We start from the raw sequence: 22,926 nt of genomic DNA, 5'->3' as shown, positions 1-22,926 counted from the left end.
AAGTTATATTTGCATAATCAGCTGTTTTCCCATGGTGCTATGTGGTTTCTGTATACTGGTGATCGACCACCAGATGGCAGTAGAGGGTCAATATTTCTGTGCCCAGTAGCCCCTCACTACATTTACATTACATTTATGCATTTAGCAGACGCTTTTATCCAAAGCAACTTACATTGCATTCAAGTTACAGTTTTTACATTTTATCAGCTCTTGCTTTCCCTGGGAATCGAACCCATGACCTTGGCGTTGCTAGTGCCATGCTCTACTATTTGAGCTACAGGAAAGCCTACAGAACAAAGCACTACAGAACAAAGATCCAGGGGGCGGGGTTGGATCCACATCTACGGGGTGGAGATGGTAGGTTTAGGGGTGGAGATTGGTAGGTTTAGGGATCAGGGAGTGGAGATGGTAGGTTTAGGGGTGGAGATTGGTGGGTTTAGGGATCAGGGGGTGGAGACGGGTAAGGTGGGAGGAGTTGGATCTAGATCCAGCCACACCCCCTGGATCTTGTGTTCTGCAGTGAGGACCATCTCCTGTGGATAGCGCAGTTACGCCATCCATCTGTTAAATGTAACTTTTGCCCTTGTTTCAGAGAACAGAAAGCAAGCCTTACATATAGTCACACACTGTGAACATCTAAAATCAGCCACATGGTCACAATTATGTAATCACAGTAAAAAGATTTAATTAAAATAGATAAGATATACACATATTCATATTACATTATATTGCATTTTCTGTAAAACCTTTAATTAAAACAGTGTTATTCATTATTGTCTTTAAAATAAATATTTTCCCTAGTATGCTTTCCCCAATATGGTCCCCAGATAACGGCCCCTTTCTTGGGGGTAAAAAAAATTCTCATATGTAAACAAAATTATTCTGACTGCAATTGCAGCTGCATGAACACTGCTTTGATTTACACATGAACAAAAAGTTTGGGGTAAGTTTATTTATTTCTTAAAGAAAATAATACTTATATTAAGCAAGATACATTAATCAAAACTGACAGAAAAGATATTTATATTTTTGCAGAAAAGAATGAATCCTGTAAAAAGTTTCACAGTTTCTACAAAAATTTTCAGCAGCACTGTTTTCAGCATTGATAATGAGAAATATTTCTTGAGCACCAAATCAGCATATTAAAATGATTTCTAAAGGATCATGTGACATTGATGACTGGAGTAATGGTTGCTTAAATTCAGCTTTGCCATCACAGCAAAAAATTACATTTTAAAATATATTAAAACAGTTACTTTAAACTGTAAAGTAATTCAAATGAATGCAGCTTTGTTGATCGTTAGAGACTTTAAAAAACATTAAAGAATTCTTACCAACCCCAGACTTTTGAACAGTAGAGTAATTGCTTCATTTAGATTACAATTGATGTACTTTTTCTTCTAAATGCCTGCTAAAGCATACAAAACACATTCCTAAATACAATTTAAGATCTCATAATCTCTTTGGGACCGACAATCTGTTAATCAAGGCAAATCAGTTTAAATTTCACAGTAGAAAAAGCATGTTCATAATTCAATTTTGAAACAATGCTGTAGTAAAATAATTCTTCACAGAAAACCTTGACCACCTTTGCTACCAGCTCGTTGTTAGAATGCGCCTTCAATTTTTCAATGCCTTGAAGTAGTTTACTGAGTCACTCTCAGTAAGGACCACATTTTCTGTGATCTGAGGTTTTCTATGTTGGAATGTCTTGTATGTGTCATCACTGGTCTTTCTGTAGAGAAGTGTAATACTCTGTGAGGACCTTCCAGGCTTTAGGGGCCATGAAGCCATCGGGAGGGTTCTCTCCACTGCGGGCCAGCTTGCGCATCTTGGTCCCGGAGATGAACTCAAAATCAGCATGTCTGCATTGTTTGAAAAAAAGGAGGTAAAAGCAGCCTATCTTTCATGCTTCAGAATCTCTACTGCAACCATTTTTACCTGCAAATAAGGTTTGCTTAAGTTTCCAGTTATTGGAAAAAGACATTTACATACATCACTGCTATTTTAATTCTCCTGAATCAGCATATTTTAAATAGTCTAAGATATGGACATTCACCTCTTCATGTTAATTTCTTGTAAAATACTGGAATTGCTTTGCAATTCCGTCTCACCTGTCTTTGTCATAGAAGTCCATAGCCTTCTTGGTCTTATTGTATGCAGCCACTCTGAAAGGGATTATTTCCACAGAGGTGAGTCCAGGGGCCATGGACAGAACTTTACCTCCATGAGATGGATCATACAGGTCCTGTCCTGTCTCTGGATGGGGCATCCCAGCAGGATCACGACCCACAATATAGAAATTAGAACCTGCTACCATCCTTGCACGACAGTGCCACTGTACCTGAGAGACACAGGAACAAGGTTAGCCATTTGTAAGGGTGTCATTTATATGCTATGGGTGAAATGAGAGGAGTTCATGGGAATCTTTGGCTGAATCCGAAATCACTTCCCAACAACATGGCAATGCATTCATACTACACACATTCATACTATATAGAACATACTGTTTTTAATGGACGCAAAGTATTAATTATTCAAAAGAAGTACCTACTCAGAAAGTATGTGACTCTGGATGCACCCTTTATAGATTAGACTATGGGCCATCTAAAGTTTTAGATACATTTTTAAGAAAGTATTACTATTTTACACTACCCTACACTTAGGGTTAAGTGAAGTACTTATGCTCACCTAGGCAGCATTTATTTTACAGTACAGTAAAAACAGTAACATTGTGATATATTATTCCAAATTAAAATAACTGTTTTCTATTTAAATGTATATTAAAGTGTAATTTATTCCTGTGATGGCAAAGATTTCAGCAGCCATTACTCCAGTCTTAAGCGTCACATGATCCTGAAATCACTCTAATATGCTGATTTGGTGCTCAAGAAACATTTATTATTATTATCAAAGTTGAAAACAGTTGTGCTACCTGTTGTTTTTGTGAAAACTGTGATGCAGTTTTTTCAGATTCTTTGATAAATAGGTTCAAAAGAACAGCATTTATTTATTTATATATATTGAGTTGTGCTTAAAAATGATTAGCATTTAGCATTTAATTTTCATATGTGTTTATGAAAGACAACCATCTACATACTTCTGTAGGCCCAGCGTACATCATAGGGGAGGGAAAGATGGCCACAATGGTGGATTGTGGGTCTAGAATGCCGTTCTCTAGCACGGCTGCATGCTGTTTCATCCTCCAGTCCAGAGGCACGTCATCATCTTTGGTCCAGCCACCCAAAGGATGCAAAAGTAGCACTGGCCTTCGATACCCGCGTTCCTCCAGTCGTCGACGTGTGTCGGTCATTAGCAGGGCATGGCCATTATGCACCGGGTTCCTGAGTTGAAAAGCAAACACTGCATCTGGGAAAACAATGGAATGGTCAATTCTAATGCTTTAATTAGTTGTTGCATAACCATGGTGAAGTCCAGAATATCCTTAGTTTCTCAAGAGGATGCTAAGAACATACAAAGGCGGAAATCCAAGACACTCATGTGGTGTATCAAATTAAAAACCTCAATTTCTTATTTGACTTTTTCGAATTGACACCAGCCAATGAATACTTGACATGTGGTAAACATGTGACTTATTTTAGCCACACCCTATAACCCTATTTATTGTTTATTACATTTTTAACATTGTACCCTACATGAGTGCTTTGGATTCTTCATATACACCCCTGATGCAATATCTTGCCGCCATATTTTTTTCCTGCCAAGAACCTGTTTGCCAACATGATTTTACAAAATCACATCCAAGATCCAGAATGACAGTGGTTTTCATAGGAGATGCATGGATACTGAGAAGCTTAATTAAGATTAAAGGATTAGTTCACTTCCAGAATAAACAAAATCCTGATAATTTACTCACCCTCATGTCATTCAAGATGTACATGTCTTTCTTTCTTCAGTCGCAAAGAAATTACGTTTTTTTGAGGAAAATATTCCATGATGTTTCTCCATATAGTGGACTTCAATGGCAGCCAATGGGTTGAAGGTCCAAATTGTAGTTTAATGCAGCTTCAAAGGGATCTACACGATCCCAGCTGAGGAATAAAGGGTCTTATCTAGCGAAACGATTGGTCATGTTTACTTTTTACACAAATGCTCAGCTTGCTCTAGCTATGCCATGCGTGACTTCACACATTACGTGATTAAAAAAGACACGCGTGGTTATTTCTTTGTCTGTGTACTATGGTTCAAATTGGTAGGGTAGGGCAAAACACACCATCTCATTTTCTCCTCCAACTTCAAAATCGTCCAAAATTGTTGTTTTACCTTTTTTTGTAAAGGCCATTTGACTTTCTTTGCACATTCGCTTTGTAAACACTGAGTCAGTACTTCCACCTACATCACGCGTGACCTTTCCAATGTGATTATGTATTGCGTGAATTTCGCGCGCAAGACAAGCATTTGTTAAAAGTATTTTGTTAAAAAGTATATTATTTTTTATATTTTTTAGAAAATGGCTGATCATTTCACTAAATAAGACCCTTATTCCTTGGCTAGAATCGTGTAGACCCCTTTGAAGCTGCAATGAACCTGCAATTTGGACCTTCAACCCATTGGCTCCCAACTATATGGAGAAAAATCCTGGAATGTTTTCCTCAAAAACCTTGATTTCTTTTCAAATGAAAAAGAAAGACATGAACATTTTGGATAACATGGGAGCGAGTAAATTATCAGTCATTTTTAAGTCTGGAAGTGCACTAATCCTAAGTGTCTCCAGAAGATTACTCTGTAAACACTGTTGCTTGTTAACCCTTAATCGTCCCCTTTAACCCATTTGCTTTTACCTGCTTTCATCTCTTTAAATCTCTCCTTTAGCTCTCGTGGAGTGAGACGGTACTGATCCAGCCCATCGTTCCATCTGATTCGCTCCAATACCTCTAGCTCACCTCCTACCAGCCAATCACCGCTTTCCAAAACCATCTGTTCACAGGTAAATAGTTAAAGCATGTCATTTTAGTGCATTTGTAAGTTATAATACTTTGGTGATTTGTTATACATTATCAAGGCATTTTCTGAAAATTATTAATACCTTTATATAAGGGTGTTTGGGGCAGGTTGTCCCCCATTGGTGTGCACATCGCTCTTCCTTTCGATGCTCATAGAACTCTGGGTTACGTAAGATGGCGACACATTTTCCCTGGTACTCTAGAGCCACAGCCACACTGCCTTGTAGGCGTTCTTTAACCTCCGTGGCAACAGGAAGGACAATGGGTATTGAGAGGTTGATGGTACCACCTGTATTTAGAAATAGGTTAATCTGCATATATTAGAAATAATTTTAAAGAGATGACTGGAATCACAGAAACTATTTCTTTATAATTATTATTTTTTTAATTATAGGAAGAAACTACCCAAATACCCCTTAACACATAACATCTAAAGTCAATAAGAATCATTAGATGCCTGCTCCATTAAATGCCACTAACAATGTATATCAGAACAATGAATGTTATTTGCTTGCATGCAATTGCAACTACTATTTAAAAATACAGCTTCCTCCCCTGATCAATGTTCCCTGACCTACCCAATTAAACCAAACAAAGCGTGTGAGTTTCACAGGAAGCCAGATCATTGCATCATTCTGTCTCCTGGAAGCAGCTTCAGCTCTGGCAACTGTTATTTTATGCATGAAACATCTTCTAAATAACAGTACAGTACTTAGATCAGCCTTCTGCAGCTGGTATAAGCACCATTGCCAGCATAAAGACGATACACCTGACTAAGTCTGACTGCTGTGTGTACTGCAGAATAAAAAACGAGTAGCACTAATAAAAGAAGGGAGGTGTCTGGTACGGGAACAAGAGTGTGCTTGTATGTTACCATCAAGTAGGGTGTTGAAGTGAATAACTTGTAGGTATTCTCTCTCCCTCATGAAACCCTTTAGAGGACTAGCCCATCCTTCAGCCAACACCTGCACCCACTGTAAGTCCAGCTACACACACACAAATACAGAGAGCTGCTTTTACAAACGGAACAGTTAGCTAATATCATATTCATCCAAATGTCTGTTCTGATTAATTGTCTGTGAGATTATATAACATCATGGAATAATAGGTGAGAATAATTTTAAAAGGGCCCTATTATGCAAAAATCACTTTTATAAGGTGTTTGAACACAGTTGTGTGGCTGCAGTGTGTGAAAACAACCAGCCTATAATGGTAAAAATCAACCAACTCATTTGTTTATAATCTAAAAAAATCATAAACAGTCTCTCAGAACAAGCAGTTTCAGATTCTCCTTCTGTTCATTTCACCGAGGGAAAAAGCCCTATAAGCATAAACACAGCCCTGAGTGAGAAGCTGTGGTCCGCCTCCGCCATTACTGATTACTTGCTGTAGCTGCTGGAGATATACGATGTCAGCGCCAAAGAGGCATTTCAAGTGTTGTGTTTTGGGATGCACTAATGAACATAGGAGTCTCCATAGATTCCCTCCATTTGAGCCGCTGAGGACACTGTGGTCAAGTTTTATTGTCTAAGGAAATGTCCCGGAAAAAAAAGGTAAAGTCCCCAATACGTGTAGGGAGCAATACCAACACTTCGTGTGCGAAAGTCAGCTCCAGACAAAGTAAGTGCCACGCGTTTGTTTTCCAAATTGCCCCAAAAGAGCTTCTTGGCACTCTGTAAGGCTAATGATGCTAAAGCTACCATTGTCTCTGTCTGTTTTCACTGGTACTGTCTTCATGAATGATTGTGAATAGGAATGTGGTAGTTAAAAGTTGCATATGAAAGCAATGTGAGTTGATCGCTTGAGTTTATTGAGCTCATAATCACGAGTGGGGGAGTCAAAATCCCTTTAAGGAACAGCATTCAAATTGTTATTGTTGTGGTTTCTGGAATAAATTTGCATTGAGAATTAGGGAACAGCACGCTGTTCACAGGCTGATAAAGCAGCTGTTTGTCATCCTGTCAATAATTCACTCATATTTATGAACATATGAACCTGAGTGGTCCCTGGTCTTGAGGACGAATGCTGCTGGTTACCTTGGTGATGCTGATAGAGGACAGGGTGCTGGCGTCTGTCTGTGCCAGCTTCAGTCTGTTCTCAGGCACAAAGAGTTCATTAATCTCCTCTATAACTCCACTGGGAACTATGCTCTGAGAAAGAGAAATCATCAAAGGGTTGAATGAAAAACAGAAGAAGAACTGTATTTTCCATAATGGCATGTGCAGCAGCTACCCTAAGGAGCTATTTTATCTGATCTGACCCTTAAAAATGACTTTCATTGCTGTAATTGCAATGTTGTCAGGTTTGTTCAGTTATAGTAGATGTGAATTCCCTGATGTGAATAAGTTATCAACAAGGCTTCAGAAGACTTGGAATATAACTCCTGAGTTTTACACTATTTTATGGTGAACAGCACTTTTGTAGTGTTTTTTTTAAGCTTTGCAGCTCACAGTAAATTATGAAGTTATTGGATGTAAAAAAAAAAAACTATGTGAAGATTCTTTAAAACAATTACACTAGTGTTCAGAAGTTTGGAATCGGTATGATTTTGTAATGATTTTGACTCAACGTGGTTGCATCTCAACAAGGCTGCTTTTTCTTTATTTAAAAACCCCAGTAAAAACAGTAATATTGTGAAATAAATTGTGTATAATTACATTTTAAAATAACATATACATATATATATATATATATATAGAATGTAGTAAAACATTCTAATATGCTAATTTGGTGATCCAAAAACATTTCTTAATTGTAGTTTTGCTGCATACATTTTTTTATGAATCTTGCTAAATGGAATTTGTGTCTGTAACTTTATTATTACAGTATGTCTGTCAATTCTGATAAGCTTAATCTTAAACTTAATAATCTTTCCTGAATGCAAGTATTCATTCCTTAAAAATAAAATATTCTGACCCCAAACTTTTTCCAATGTATTTTTGTATTCCACAGAAAATATTGACAGAATTTTATTTTCAGGTGAACTATCCCTCTATCCTTTAATTTTTACTACAAGTAAACAGGAGTAAAATATCTTTCAAGGTTGTGCCCTTTAGACAGAGGCTTTTGCTTTGATTTCAACCTTGGACTTCTGACCAAAGATAAAGTTAAGTGCACCAATTGGGAAATGGCAAATGAAAGGTATTCTCTGTGATATGTCCTGTTGTGTTCAGCTCCTGACTAACCTGCTCCTTCAAAAGGTTCACCAGCTGCTGAATGCATTCATTCACTGTGAGCTCTCCGGTCTTCAGAATCAGCTCAGGAGCCTCTGGACACTCATACTCAGAATCTATACCGGTGAAGCCTGAGTGAGAAACGAAGGAAAGCAACTAAATGTTTGGTTTAAATTGTTTTTTTTGTTTGTTTTTTTACATACTTTTGGGAAATGCACAGTTTTAAAGTTCCTATGTTTTTTTATATCACCTTTAATCTGTCCAGCTCTTGCTTTTTTGTAGAGTCCTTTAACGTCTCTGCTCTCGCACACATCCAGAGGAGCGTTAACAAACACCTCAAAAAATGGCAAACCTGCTTTCTCATGGATCCTCCGGGCGTCTGCACGGTCCTGCAGAGGCAAGATGGTCGGCATTATGCATTTTATAGAAAATTTTACTAAAGATGGTTAAAAAAAAAAAGAAAACATAGCAGTGTTTATTGCTTCTTGCATTTAGATAATCATTTGTCTGCTTTGGTTATTTTCATTTGTAAGTCACTTTGAACTACAGTATCTGCTAAAATGAACAAATGGGGGCCGTTTATACTGCAATTCTTTGATTTTTAAACCTAATTTAACCAATCTCACAGTATAAATGATAAAGTAAACCCAGATGTTGGTTAGATAGCTCACTTTGGAATACGGCGAGATGAAACTTGTAATGCAAACAAGCCCAGCATCTGCAAACAGTTTGGCCACTTCAGCAATACGCCGAATATTCTCCTCTCGATCCTCAGAAGTAAAGCCCAGGTTCTTATTCAGTCCCTGACGGATGTTATCACCGTCCAAAGAGTAGCAAGGAATAGCGTGAGAGACCAGATGCTCCTCTAAAGCGAATCCCACTGTTGTTTTACCAGCCCCTGACAGACCTGCATACACACACACAAAGTAATTCCAATAAAATCTTTTCATTACAGAATCTTGAAAGAAATGTTTCATGGCTACCACAAACATACTAAGCAAGACAACATTCAACATTGATAATTATAAGAAATGTTTCTTGTGCACCAATTTAGCATATTAGAAGGATTTCTGAAAGATCATGTGACATTTTTCATCAAATAAATGCAGCCTTGGTGAGCATAAAAGGAAAATCTATACCGACCCCAAACTTTAAAATAGTACTTTATAAAACATTAAAAAATTAGGTATAATTACAAATTGTGATTAATTCATGATCATGACAATCACGATTTTTTTTCACTTTCTATGCAAGTAAAGAAAACAAAAAATGTGCTCAAGTGCTTATCAGTATCAAGGAACATGTTTCTGGTTCATGTTCATGAAATGGCAAAAAACTGTATAGCGCCTGGGGTTTCAAGTTCAGCCCAACTTGCTGTACAGGTGTCACAGGTTGGTAAAATTATTTCCCCATTTCAGTCCGCTTAGCCTGACATATTGTGTTACTGTTTTTAAACAGAACCATGTTTTGGATTTCATTATTGAAACTTCTTTCAATTTTGCATTATGTATTTGTTTTAACTGTGTGTGTGTGTGTGTGTGTGTGTGTGTGTGTGTGTGTGTGTCCATGCATTACCCGTGAGCCAGACTGTACATCCTCTGAAACCTTCTCTGGTTCCCACAACCTGCCCTCTCTTGCTGCGGCTGACATGATGGGCCTGGTAAACCACATTTGTAGATTTTTGCAGATCCTACAAACACACATACATACCAACGTTTAGAGCAAATTTTAGTTGAGTATTAGAATTTCATATATCTGAGCACAGGAATACAGAATGGGCTTTCACACTCCATTTACATTTTCAATTTAAGTTATATTTATACATTTGGTATACACTTTTGTACACTTCCATATATATATATATATATATATATATATATATATATATATGAATGAGATAAAGAAAATATTTATCAAGAATGCATAAGATCAATCAAAAGTGATAGAATATTTATTGTAGTAAGTTTAGTAAGTTGTTTTTTTTTTTCAAACAAATGCTGTTCTTTTCATCTTTCTATTCATCAAAGAATACTGAAAATTTATCAAGGTTTCCACAAAAATATTAAGAAACTGTTTTCAATATTGATAATAACAAGACATGTTTCTTGAACACCAAATCAGCATATTAGAATGATTTCTGAAGGGTCATGTGACACTAAAGACTGGGGTAATGGCTGCTGAAAATTCAACTTCCAGCACAGAAATTACATTTGAAAATATATTAAAATAGAAAATAGCTTTTTAAATTTGTAATATTATTGCACAATACTGCTGTTTTGCTGCATTTTTTGATCAAATAAATGCAGCCTTGGTGAACATAAGAGACTTCTTTCAAAAACATCTTACCGGAATGTTTTGAATGGTATTTGGGGGGGGGGGGGGGAGAAATCAAAGCAATGGACACATTTTACCATCTCTTTATCAGAGTTTCTCTTTTCCTAATTTGGAAAATTCATAGTGTGCTTTTAAGAATTAACTACTCTATGAAATTTACAAAGGATTTAGTGTATGAAAGAATAAGTATATATCTGTGTGTTACAGCTATTGGTCAGATTGGGTGTCATTAATACAATGTGGTCAGTGTGCAGCTGTTGTAGCTGTAATGAGGCTTATTCACATCTCTCTCTCTCTCACACACACACACACACACACACATGTTGGTTTTTGTGGTTCATGGGGACTCTCCATAGGCGTAATGGTTTTTATACTGAACAAACTGTGTGTGCTATTGCCCTACACCAACCCTACACCTAAACTTAGCCCTCACAGGAGACTTTGTGCATTTTTTTTTTTAAAGCCTTTTGAATTACGGGGACATAGGCAGTGTCCTCATAAACCACCTTCATATTGTAATACCTCTGTTATACCCATGTCATTATACAAATTTGTGTCCTCATAAACCACATAAACATGCACACACACACATTCATATTGCCTCAGCCTCAGTTCCCTGCAGAGCTCTTCAATGAGAACCAAGGTGGAAAAATACTGGGTTTGTGGGAAGAGCTTCAGGAAAACCAACGCTGCTTTATAAACAGACCATTATGTTCATTAACTACGAATGCATCAACTTTGAACAGGAAACACACCCTCACACATGATATTCCTGCTGACTGTTATACGTCAGAGTTTAAAAAAAAAAAGGATAAATCATGAATATACAACTCAGTCGATGACGTAATTTAGCTATACACTCACACACACAGTCTTTTTTTCATACCCATGTCTCCAATTTACTTGTGGAGTGCTTGAAAAACAAATAGATTCATTCATTACACACCCTACTGACTTCCAGTAAATCCCACTGACAGACCCACTCTCTTAATATACGTGCTTTTCCCTTTCATTTTCTCTGTTAAACCAGGCATGCAGTGCCAGTATAGCCTTTTATGAATGAAAACTGTAGAAGTCAAAGAAAACAGCCTGAATATGAATGACTGGCATTAAATCAGCTAAATAAACTCTGACCTCTGAACAAGGTCTAACAGACTCTGAATCTTTGTATGCTTGTCTTACTGGCTGCGGGTGTCATATTTCTGTGTTTTCTAAGACAACAGATCTGCGTAGATTAGTCTTGCAATGTCTTTATAGGTTTGTCTTATACGTTTTTTTATTTTTATCTGACATCTGGCTAAAGGGAATGTGGAGGGGCTTCTTTGTCCTGGTGAGTAATAAGTGACAATCAACCATTTTAGAAGCTTGATTCCTGCTGTTTTTATCACTAAACTCACAGTGCTTCAGATTAGTGTTCTTAATTTTGTCAGTTTAAATTTTTAAATGATATTTTAAAAATGTATTGAAGATTTATTAGAAAAAAACCCTCCCTAATGTTTTATTCTTATGTTTGAAAATGACTTTTTATATAAAGTTTAATATAAAGTTAAACATTTATCTGAGTGTTTGTAGACTCTATATAAAAAGTATACAGCTTACAACCATGAAAACACCCAAACAGCCAGGTATAATAGGGCTACATTTTCTCAATTGCAGTGCCTCAACTGAACTCTGATCCCTGACTTGGATTAACTGACATGAACTTTAAAACAACAGTACTACTGCAAGCATAAAGTCTTTTATATTTTAGAGATGTAACTGTTATATTTCTAAATATAAATTATTCTTATATGTGTATAGTTCTTGCTCGTTGCCATATTTCTTGTATGTGTATATATTTACAAAAGGTTTTTTTTGTTTTTTTTTTCACCTAGAATTTTTTTTTTTTTGGCTTCATATCTATTACATAACTTTCTTAAACTTTTTATTGTGAATTTTGTACTTGAAACTATTCCAGTATTAACATATTTTAGTTATAGGCTACAGCAGTTGAATAAAAAGTGAACAACTAAACCATACTTGCATACATTAAGACACAAATCAACTATATAAGGCAGATTTAACTCAAATTTGAAAGTTGACAAAGATATTTTTCATAAGTGTCAGAAATTGTCACAATTTTTAAATTGTATAAATGTATAGCTAAAATTATGAATTTCAGTACTGATGCAGAAATATCAAACCATTATTTTGTTCAATATTACATTTTTCATTCATTCACTAAAACATTTATGAAGGAATGCAAAGAACAATACATGAAAAATGATTAAAACAAGACCTAGTTTAATGGCAAGTTTCCATTGTGACAATTGTGCAACAAGGACAGCATGTGTTCAATGAACTGTAGCTAAGTTCAGTAGTGTAGTAGAACTGTAAAGCATTTGAAAACTATACCCTCTTAGAAATAAAGGTGCTTCACGATGCCATAGAAGAACCTTTTTGTCTAAATGGTTCCATAAAGAACCTTTACCATCTGAAGAACCTTCTTTAGATTATAAAAAGGGAAGAAAGAGATGGTTCTTTAAAGAACCATTGTTTAAATGGTTCTTTGTGGAACCAAAACTGGTTCTTCTATGGCATTGCTGTGAAGAACCTTTTAAGCACCTTTATTTTCAAAAGTGTAGTCATATTTTTTTGTTTAGTAGGCCTTCTTCATAATTGTTCATTAATTATTTTGAATTTGTTTTCGTATTTCAGTCTTATGCTCTCTTAATGAACTAGTTTTTATGAGTTTTAAAGCCAGTAGCCTGTGTCTAGCCTTACATTGACTTGCAGCAGAGCGTTTGCCCAGTATCTCCCCAAATGATCGCATACCGTTATATAACACATGAAAAAAAATAGTTATCTGACATTTCGATGAACCGTAAAACACTCCAAATGCCTGAGGAACGCCAAAGAAAATACAGCCCTGACAAAATAAACAATCCACTACAGAGAAGTTTTGCCACAGGTTTTCTGTCTAATCTCACCGGTTTTGGTGTTGCGTTTCCAGGCATCTCGCTCCGGTGAAGTGCGCTCGGGTTTGGACCTTCGCTCGGAGGCGGGGCGGACTAAACTCGCAGGTGAACTTCTTAAAGGTGGTTTGTGAAGACGCGGAAATAGTGTTTTTAAGAGTGTCGCGAGACACGTCGCATTCCAACGGCCCTGCCCTCGTCCCACCTCCCGGGACCCACAATCTGCATACGGTTGAATGGAGAGCAGTGTACCGGTAGGAGACTGTAAGACACCGAGGAGGAGGGATCATGAGCTACGGGACAGTGGGGGCGGGGAGAAGGATGTGAAAAAGAACCCCTTGTTTGCGTTCTTGTGTAAAATTAAAATGATTTTTGAGCAGAGTGCAAATGATTTAATTACATTCAAGGTGTCGACTTTTTAAAGAAATTTCTGTATATGACTAATGACTGTAATTCTAGTCTGGATATTTGAGAGTTGAGCATAACTACAAAAATCATATTCACTACAGACATTTCCATGGCTTGATTTTATTCAGTTCCATATAATGTTAAGAAAAATGTGTGCTGTGATGTGTGTTAACCTTCATTCATTTTATAAGAACACAATTGCATGGAAATTCAATCTGCTGAATTAGAACTGTTTTTTATATATACACATTAAATATATGTGTATTAGATATTATATCCTGGGTATTTAAAATAATCTTTGGTCTGAATAGATTATATATACTAAAGTATTAAAATAAATACTGTATAAGCAACAGAGGCCTCTGGACTCTGTACCAAAACTAGCAATATACAATTCAGTCATGTAACAAAGTACAATTACTGGTTCATTGCTCAGAATTTCAGCAGCATTTTTTTATGATTAAAAAACCCAAAAACTAAAGATCTTTTCTAAATGACACTGTAAATATTGTGCGTGTGAAATGTCAAATGGGGTTATTTGATTGGATGGTTGGTCAGAGCTGATTTGTCAGCTTTGAAATTTTAGCTCTCTCTGGTACATAACATTCGTAAGTAATACTGTGGGGTTAAATTTGGATATATATATAAAATTAATATATAAAATCTTTCATTTACTCTTCAATCAACAGTGAAATGTTGTACACATTCAAAAAACATTGTTTTCTTTTTTGCTGGTTGTTGCTTCTATGAAAATGTCAATCTGCTGGACTTTGTGATGTGTTTCACTTTTACGTTCATGAATTGTTCATTTCACACAGTCTCTTGGTCACAACCCTCTAGCAGAGCACGGTAGCGTTTCTTCGCATCCTCGTACATTGGGACAGGGTCGCTGATTCCAGGCAAGGTCAAAGATTTCTCATTGAGTCGCACACCCATCCTAATCCCCTCCGGGCATTTATACAGCACTATCAGCAGGTTGGCAGCGTATGGCACAATCTTCCCACTTTTAAATATTCTGTTGTGCTGGGTTGCAAAGTTAGTTGAGCTGAGAGGGATGTCATCCTTGAACAGATCCAGCAGGGTGAGAAGGGGTAACAGTGTCTCAGCATGGCCAACCTGCACTGTCACAGCCTCCGATACAATACCATCTGAGCTGAGAGAAAGAAGACAAACTATGATACAGGATTGAATAGGGAAAAGAGAGAACACCTTGAAGCTCTGTATTAGGTTTAAAAATGAGGATAAATGGACTGTAATTGGATTCAATACAATTCAGCAAAAATCACTTTTGACACTAGTTCTGAATGCATGTCCTTGAAGTTTGATTCAGTGTTATCTCACATTGCACTTTCATTACAAAGCCCAGGAGACTTGAATTACAAATTACTGTTTGGATTTTCATAGTGTGCCTAGGTATACTTCTACACCACTGTGGGCTTCTCCCTCCCTACTGTTTGCCACCACTGATTGTGGAGGAGTGATCCATAACCTTTGAACATGAACAAAGGTAATCTTTGAAAAAAATATATATATATACACATCAATGTCCTTATACTGCAATGAAAAACCAAAAGGGAATGTGAACAGGGAGTTCACCACTAAAACTAAACAATGCAGGAGAGAACCAGCAATACACACTACCTGCAGTGCAATCATTCATAAAATACACTGATCATAAATGGGCCTGTGCAGTGTTTTCTGAATGGGTAATTAACTTCATAAACATTTGGCAAAGCCAATTAAAAGCTGATGAATGCTAAATAATCAAAATCTTTCACTGCAAATATATACATTTACATTTATTAATTTAGCTGACGCTTTTATCCAAAGCGACTTACAATTGCTATATATGTCAGAGGTCGCACGCCTCTGGAGCAACTAGGGGTTAAGTGTCTTGCTCAGGGACACATTGGTGTCTCACAGTGGATTCGAACCCGGGTCTCTCACACCAAAGGTATGTGTCTTATCCACTGCGCCATCACCACCATGGCGCAGTGGATAAGACACAAATATGTTGACCAAGTTGGCAACACTAGCAGAGGGAGGTAGATTTGTTAGAGGTGATGCCAGTACAAAGTAGTATTATGAAGAGTATAAGGAAGTTTTAACAAACAATATTTAAATATACACTAGACAGATGTGCTTGACCTGTGTGCTCGCATCTTGCAACCTGCGCATGACACAGAATTTTAAAAACATTTAGCTAAAGTAAAAGTAGTTTGAACTTTTAGACAACATTCTTTTTATGTTTATGTCCATTCCTCTGCCCAAAAATGCTGCATAAACACACTCAAGGTGAATCACACCTTGATGTACTTTGAGAATTTGGAGTGTTTAAAAATTACTTAATGAGGATCATTTTTAATGTGTCCAACAAAATATAACAAATGACTGTTTTAAAAGTTTTCAATATCTGTAAATCAAGTGTTTCAACACAGAGAGATGCCTATAGGCTATAAGCTTTCTCAGTTATCACAGATAGGATGTCTCAAAAGGACATGTTATAGAATATACTTACTTGATCTAATCTTGCAACAACATCATTCTGATGTCAAAAAGTGAGTTTTTGACTGATAACCTGGACAATGATAGATGCTAATTTTACATACATGGTAACAACTAAACTACATGCAACCACTTTGTTTTTCATAATTAGCTACTTTAAGATTTGAAAAGGAACGGAAAGGAAAACAGTCAGATAAGCATCAAGAAATGAATGCAAAACCAGTATGGTTGGATTTCTGGAAATGGCTTGAGGAATAGTTGACTTAATTACTTCATTTGAATATTCCATCATTTACTTATTGTCATGCTGCTCTAAACCTGTATGGCCTCTTTTCACCGTCAAACACAAAAGAAGAAATTTAGTGCAATGCTCAAGCTGCTCTTTTCCATACTGGGAAACCAAATAGATTCCATATATTCAGATTTATGGCGAAAGTATCTCAGCAAATAAAATTACATTTATAAAGTAAATGAGTAAATGATTTTTCTTAAATAGAAGAGAATGCGCTAGCAATGACAAAGAACACAGGTTTGACTCCCAATGATTGGCCAAATATATACACATGTAAATATAAGGACACGTATACTTATTTGTGGATACCCTCAACCATCTAGTTTTATGACACACATCTGCCCCACACCCAAGTTTGCTTAACTTAAAGTAAATTCAAACATAAAAAGGATGTTTAACAGACACAAGGGAATGATGAATAGAAGGATTGCTGATTATTACATCACTCTAGTTCCGGTTCAGATGCTGTGTATTCTGTGTAATGTGGCGTGTTGGAGCTCTGTGTGTGAAGTGGGCAGTGGATATGAGGCTGTATTTGTGGTATGACGCTAGTTAGGCTATAAATTTAACAAGAAACTCGACTGCTCTCAAATAGAGATATTACCGGTTAGACAAGCAATCTATCTTTCTGGCTACGTTCACACATAGCATTTGGGATTGAAAACGATGTTTGCTGCAAGGTTTAGCAGCAGACAGGAGCGGTCAAACAATGGGCAGGTAACCAAAGTCAAAGTCAATGCCCTTCGATGGCCTCGAGTAATGCCTGAAATCAGAGTGACAGATAATGATAGCAAATATTATCGTCTCAGCTTTCTCTGGTTGTATTTTTTCTTTCTTCTCATCTCAAACACTTATTCGATCACACAATGTTCAACAACAAATAACCAAAGCACGTGTCTGATGTTATACACTACCATTAAAAAAAACTGGAGTTAGTATGAGTCCCATTTCAAAAGAATGCTTTTTTTTTAACTTTCTATTTATCAAAAAATCTTGAAAAACCTGTATAACTGTTTTTCACATGCATAGCATCATACAACTCATATCAGTTGAATTTATTTTTAAAATTCCCTTGAAATGTAGTTAAAGAAATTTGCAACCAACTCTCTCGCTTTTGCTCCTGTGAATTGGTTTCTAAGTTGAAAGACTAAACAAAGACACAGGGTGTTCCCTTGACACCCTCACAGACTCTACTATGTAAAAAAGCAAAGTTTTGCAGTGTTGTCTGTCTGTACCTGCTGATCTTATTAATTTACTTCTCAGCCATAATATTGCTGTGAAAGCAGGTAACAGACACATTTTTTTCTCAGAAATGAAAACTGGTCCCTGGCCCTTTTGTGGGAATGAAACTGACGTATTTTTGACCTCAAGCCCAGAATGATACAAAAATAAAAGGTTTTAGCTTAAGAAACAACAGCACAATGGCAAATAAATGTAGATGGATTTGCAATAAAATGGAAATTGTATAACATGACAGCAGCCATTACTCCAGTCTTCAGTGTCAAATGATCCTTAAATTATTCTAATATGTGACCCTGGACCACAAAACTAGTCGTAAGTAGCACGGGTATATTTTTAGCAAAAGCCAACAATACATTGTATGGGCCAAATTATCTATTTTTGTTTTATGCCAAACATTATTAGGATATTAAGAAAAAAATCATGAAGATATTTTGTATATTTTACCAGAAATATATCACAACTTAATTTGATTAGTAATACGCATTGCTACATTTGGACAACTTTAAAGACAATTTTCTCAATATTGAGATTTTTGCACACTCAGATTCCAGATATTGTCCTAACCTAACAAACCATACATCAATGGAAAGCTTATTTCAGATTATGTATAAATCTCAATTTTAAAAAAATTGGCCCTTTTGTGGTCCAGGGTCACATACAGTGTGGCAAATAAGTATTTGATGCACTGCCGATTTTTCAGGTTTTCCCACTTACAAATAATGGAGAAATCTGTCATTTTCATCGTAGGTACACCTCAACTGTGAGAGACAGAATATTAAAAAAAAAAGAAATCCAGAAAATCACATTGTATGATTTTTGAATAATTAATTTCCATTTTATTGCATGAAATAAGTATTTGATACAATAGAAAAATAGAACTTAATATTTGGTACAGAAACCTTCGTTTACAATTACAGAGGTCAGACGTTTCCTGTAGTTCTTGACCAGGTTTGCACACACTGCAGCAGGGATTTTGGCCCACTCCTCCATACACGTCTTCTCCAGATCTTTCAGGTTTTGGGGCTGTCGCTGGGCAACACGGAGTTTCAGCTCCCTCCATAGATTTTCGATTGGGTTCAGGTCTGGAGACTGGCTAGGCCACTCCAGGACCTTGAAATGCTTCTTACGGAGCCACTCCTTAGTTGCGCTTGCTGTGTGTTTGGGGTTACGGTCATGCTGGAAGACCCAGCCACGACCCATCTTCAATGGTCTTACTGATGGAAGGAGGTTGTTGCCCAAAATCTCACGATACATGGCCCCATCCATCCTTCCCTCAATACGGTGCAATCGTCCTGTCCCCTTTGCAGAAAAGCACCCCCAAAGCATGATGTTTCCTCCCCCATGCTTCACGGTTGGGATGGTGTTCTTGGGATTGTACTCATCCTTCTTCCTCCAAACACGGCGAGTGGAATTTATACCAAAAAGTTCTATTTTGGTCTCCTCTGATCACATGACCTTCTCCCATGCCTCATCTGGATCATCCAGATGGTCTTTGGCAAACTTCAGACGGGCCAGGACATGTGATGGCTTGAGCAGGGGGACCTTGCACGCGCTGCAGGATTTTAATCCATGACGGCGTAGTGTGTTACTTATGGTAACCGTTGAGACTGTGGTCCCAGCTCTCTTCAGGTCATTGACCAGGTCCTCCCGTGTAGTTCTAGGCTGATCCCTCACCTTTCTCAGGATCATTGATACTCCACGAGGCGAGATCTTGCATGGAGCCCCAGTCCGAGGGAGATTGACAGTCATCTTGAATTTCTTCCATTTTCTAATAATTGCGCCAACAGTTGTTGCCTTCTCACCAAACTGTTTGCCTATTGTCCTGTAGCCCAACCCAGCCTTGTGCAGGTCTACAATTTTGTCCCAAGTGTCCTTAGACAGCTCTTTGGTCTTGCCCATAGTGGAGAGGTTAGAGTCTGATTGATTGAGTGTGTGAACAGGTGTCTTTTATACAGGTAACGAGTTCAAACAGGTGCAATTAATACAGGTAATGAGTGGAGGATAGGAGGGCTTCTTAAAGACAAAGGGTGCTTCTCAATTCTTATTTGTGCATCCTCGTATCCTTTTCTCGCATCTTAGCTCCACCCCTTCAGGATACGAGGGAAGGATGCACATAAAAGACGCGAGGATGGAGGAATTGAATCAAGTGAAATGATATATCCTCGCTCCCTTTAGCATCACTTTAGAGCGTCATCAGCTGCGCAAAATGGATCTGCCCTTATGTTGTTAAAGTTTGTTTTTTAAGACTTTCAAAATAAACATTAATAAAGCAAGATACCCTGTTGAAATATATGACATGTATGGTTTATTTAAATTGCAAAGGTAAAATATAAATTAAAAATTATTACAACAGATGAGAAGGGGGAGGAGAATTTACACGTGCGTCAGGTTTTTCGATGAAAAAGACTTCCGCATAGGATACACCTGTGTATCCTCGCTTATAGCTCCTTTGGAAGGCTCCTCACTCCTCGTTCCTCGCCTCCTCACGGTGCAATTAGAGAATTGAGATGTCCTTCAAGATGGCTAAGCTCGATCGGTTTCCGGGTCATAGGATGGAGGACGGAGGAGTGAGGAAGCGAGGAGGGATATTGAGAAGCACCCAATCTAACAGGTCTGTGAGAGCCAGAATTCTTGCTGGTTGGTAGGTGATCAAATACTTATTTCATGCTATAAAGTGGAAGTTAATTATTTAAAAATCATACAATGTGATTTTCTGGATTGAGGTGTACTTCAGATGAAAATTACAGATCTCTCCATTCTTTGTAAGTGGGAAAACCTGAAAAATCGGCAGTGTATCAAATACTTATTTGCCCCACTGTATGATGATTTGTTGCATAAGAAACTTTTCTTATTATTATCAATATTGAAAACCATTCTGCTGCATAAGATTTTTGTAGCAAACTGTGATAAAGTTCAAAAGCATTCATTTGAAATGGGATTGTTTTTATATACTGTACATGTAAAAGTATTTACTATTACTTTGAACAATATATGCATTCTTGCTAAATAAAAGTATTAATTTCTGTAAAAAAAACAGAAAAAGATATACAATGTATGTCTGGCTATTGCTACAAATATACCCGTGCTACTTAAGACTGGTTATGTGGTACAGGGTCACACGTGTAAAATTCTCTGTTTCTTAAATAAAACCTCCCAGGAAGAGGAAACATAGGCAAACACAAAAACTGCTCTGTTCCAGTACCTGTGCATCCACCTCATCAAACAACTGGCACCAGGGTGAGTTCAGCTCCTGGATAGAAGACTCGTATGCACACAGGAAGAAACCTGCTTCCACTGAATCAATGAAGCAAAATAAATCTTAAGAAAATGTGTCATTTGGTAACCCATCAGACAGTAGACCAAATTAGACTGTAAACTGTAGATTTCTATATGTTACTTTGTAAAATCTGGATATTTCATAAAAGCATGTGTTAGTGTACATGGCAATCTGATATTTTAGCACTTTCTTTCTGCTGTTGGGGCCAAAAACCACAACACTGCCATCTAATGGTCATACTAACTCCAGTAGCTACAATACAAAATGTTTTCCCTCTCACTCTCTGTTTGTGCATTGATATACAACTGCTGACAGCAGCAGATCAATTGAGCAGCCCTGACCTCTAAACTCTCTAAGTAAATTCTGCTTCATCAACTGTGGAATGGTGTTCTTGCTTTTGTGTTTCTCGTTCCCAACTGTTCCCATCTTAATTCTGTTCTCCAGAGAAAAAGCTTAAGCATACTGTCAACTATAGAATTCTTCTACAGTATTTCTCGAGTACTCGACACTCGAGTACTTCAATCTATTCCACCAAAATAAACTGAAATGGTATGGATACCGCCCCACTATTTTTGAATTCAAAGTAAAAATAAATGAATAAATATTAAATGCAAAATCGGAAGACTGGACAAAGCATTTTAACCTCATTCACATACATATTTCAACGGCTCAAACAGAAATGAAAAATTCTTTAAAAATGTTCAAATGAATGTGTGTCTATATGCTGAAAATGCAAACTTTGCATGAAGGTTTATCTAACTTACATATATAGGACATTAGTGCTGTGGTTGCAAAATGTTCAACTTTGGAAACCCTGCCCCGCCAACCAATTTGAGTTACCAACCTGGAATCTCTTAATCTTCTAAATTTCCATCCATTTTCATTTTAAGTAATCTCAATGATTTCTAATCTAATCTGCATGATGCTTTACATGCACGATCAATGCAGAGAAATATTTGAAAAGACATCGACAAACATCGAAAATATTTGTCAAATTATGTTTCTGACTTTAGGTTCTCATCTAAACATGTTTATTTTGCACATCAGACTGACATGAAATCGAGAAGGAAGTGTGTGTAATAATGTACTGATGTGAAAAATTTTGTGGTTGTGGTCGCAAGGGCATAACATTTAGAGCGAACTGAATTTGCCACATATATTCTGAAATTGGCGATGATACAACAGCTCTTCCTATAAAACAAAACATATCAATTTAAAAATCATTATCACTCTTCTAAACTGTGCAGTAACATTTTGGACACTGCTTTATTTCAGCATTTGTGATTTGTGTTTGTGTAACAAGGTCATGATCGTATTATGCCATCACTGACCATCGGTGATGTTGGTGTTAGGGACCTCCAGCCTGTCAGCCATTTTCTCCATTAATCTTTTCATCTCAGGGCCTTCATTAAAGTGTTTCACTTCCTCCAAGGCGCTCTTGTTGTTCTCCACTTCTTTCACAAACCGTTTGCACTGGTCAAAGTAACGCATCAAAGCGTCGTTCACAGCAAGTTCCAACTCAGCTAGTGAAAGAAAGAAATATATACATTTAAAACATAAATGATGGTATAAAACATGACAGTAATTCAACATTTTGACATCCATATGACTTTAAATGTAGAAATGAAACAGGCATTTGATTGAACTGAAAAGTGCAAGTCTCCATTTTCTCTCCAATGAATCTCACTGCTGTTGAGAGGAAACAAGTGAGCCATATTGCAAATCTTGTATGCAGACCCCAGATTACAGACTAAAGCTAAATTAAGCACAGGTTCAT

At 37.0% G+C, this 22,926-nt stretch overlaps 1 protein-coding gene and 1 pseudogene across 2 annotated transcripts in view; both read right to left on the bottom strand.

Annotated features, from left to right (window-relative positions):
- Positions 1-663: 663 nt before the first annotated feature.
- LOC306886045 (bifunctional 3'-phosphoadenosine 5'-phosphosulfate synthase 2-like) lies at positions 664-13,663 on the bottom strand. The gene is made up of 12 exons (XM_079442902.1): positions 13,441-13,663; positions 9,713-9,827; positions 8,809-9,044; positions 8,388-8,526; positions 8,150-8,268; positions 7,001-7,114; positions 5,839-5,950; positions 5,048-5,253; positions 4,803-4,938; positions 3,101-3,369; positions 2,115-2,344; positions 664-1,865 (listed from the first exon to the last, which is right to left on the bottom strand). Exons 1-12 carry the CDS (start codon positions 13,465-13,467, stop codon positions 1,724-1,726), a joined length of 1,845 nt encoding a protein of 614 aa, XP_079299028.1. The 5' UTR covers positions 13,468-13,663; the 3' UTR covers positions 664-1,723.
- A 595-nt stretch (positions 13,664-14,258) lies between these two features.
- The window catches only part of LOC306886740 (multiple inositol polyphosphate phosphatase 1-like), an 11,432-nt pseudogene continuing 2,764 nt past the window's right edge, over positions 14,259-22,926 (bottom strand). The window contains exons 4-8 of the transcript XR_013785947.1: positions 22,477-22,672; positions 21,491-21,582; positions 21,075-21,166; positions 15,371-15,387; positions 14,259-14,986 (exon numbers count right to left, since the gene is read on the bottom strand). The product of XR_013785947.1 is annotated as a multiple inositol polyphosphate phosphatase 1-like (transcript). The remainder of the gene's footprint in view (positions 14,987-15,370; positions 15,388-21,074; positions 21,167-21,490; positions 21,583-22,476; positions 22,673-22,926) is intronic.

The sequence above is a fragment of the Barbus barbus genome, assembly GCF_936440315.1.
Source record: "Barbus barbus genome assembly, chromosome: 20".
NCBI lineage: Eukaryota > Metazoa > Chordata > Actinopteri > Cypriniformes > Cyprinidae > Barbus > Barbus barbus.
The sequence above is the reverse complement of the archived record's forward strand: the minus strand, read 5'-3'. Positions and strand labels throughout refer to the sequence as shown.

Excerpts from the sequence above, each read along its gene's own strand:
- LOC306886045 (XM_079442902.1), bottom strand. The coding sequence starts at position 13,467 with ATGCCTGGAAACGCAACACCAAAACCG. Across the intron at positions 2,345-3,100 it reads TGTACGCTGGGCCTACAGAA|GTACAGTGGCACTGTCGTGC; the intron begins GTATGTAGATGG and ends TGTGTCTCTCAG. Across the intron at positions 1,866-2,114 it reads GACTTCTATGACAAAGACAG|ACATGCTGATTTTGAGTTCA; the intron begins GTGAGACGGAAT and ends CAAACAATGCAG.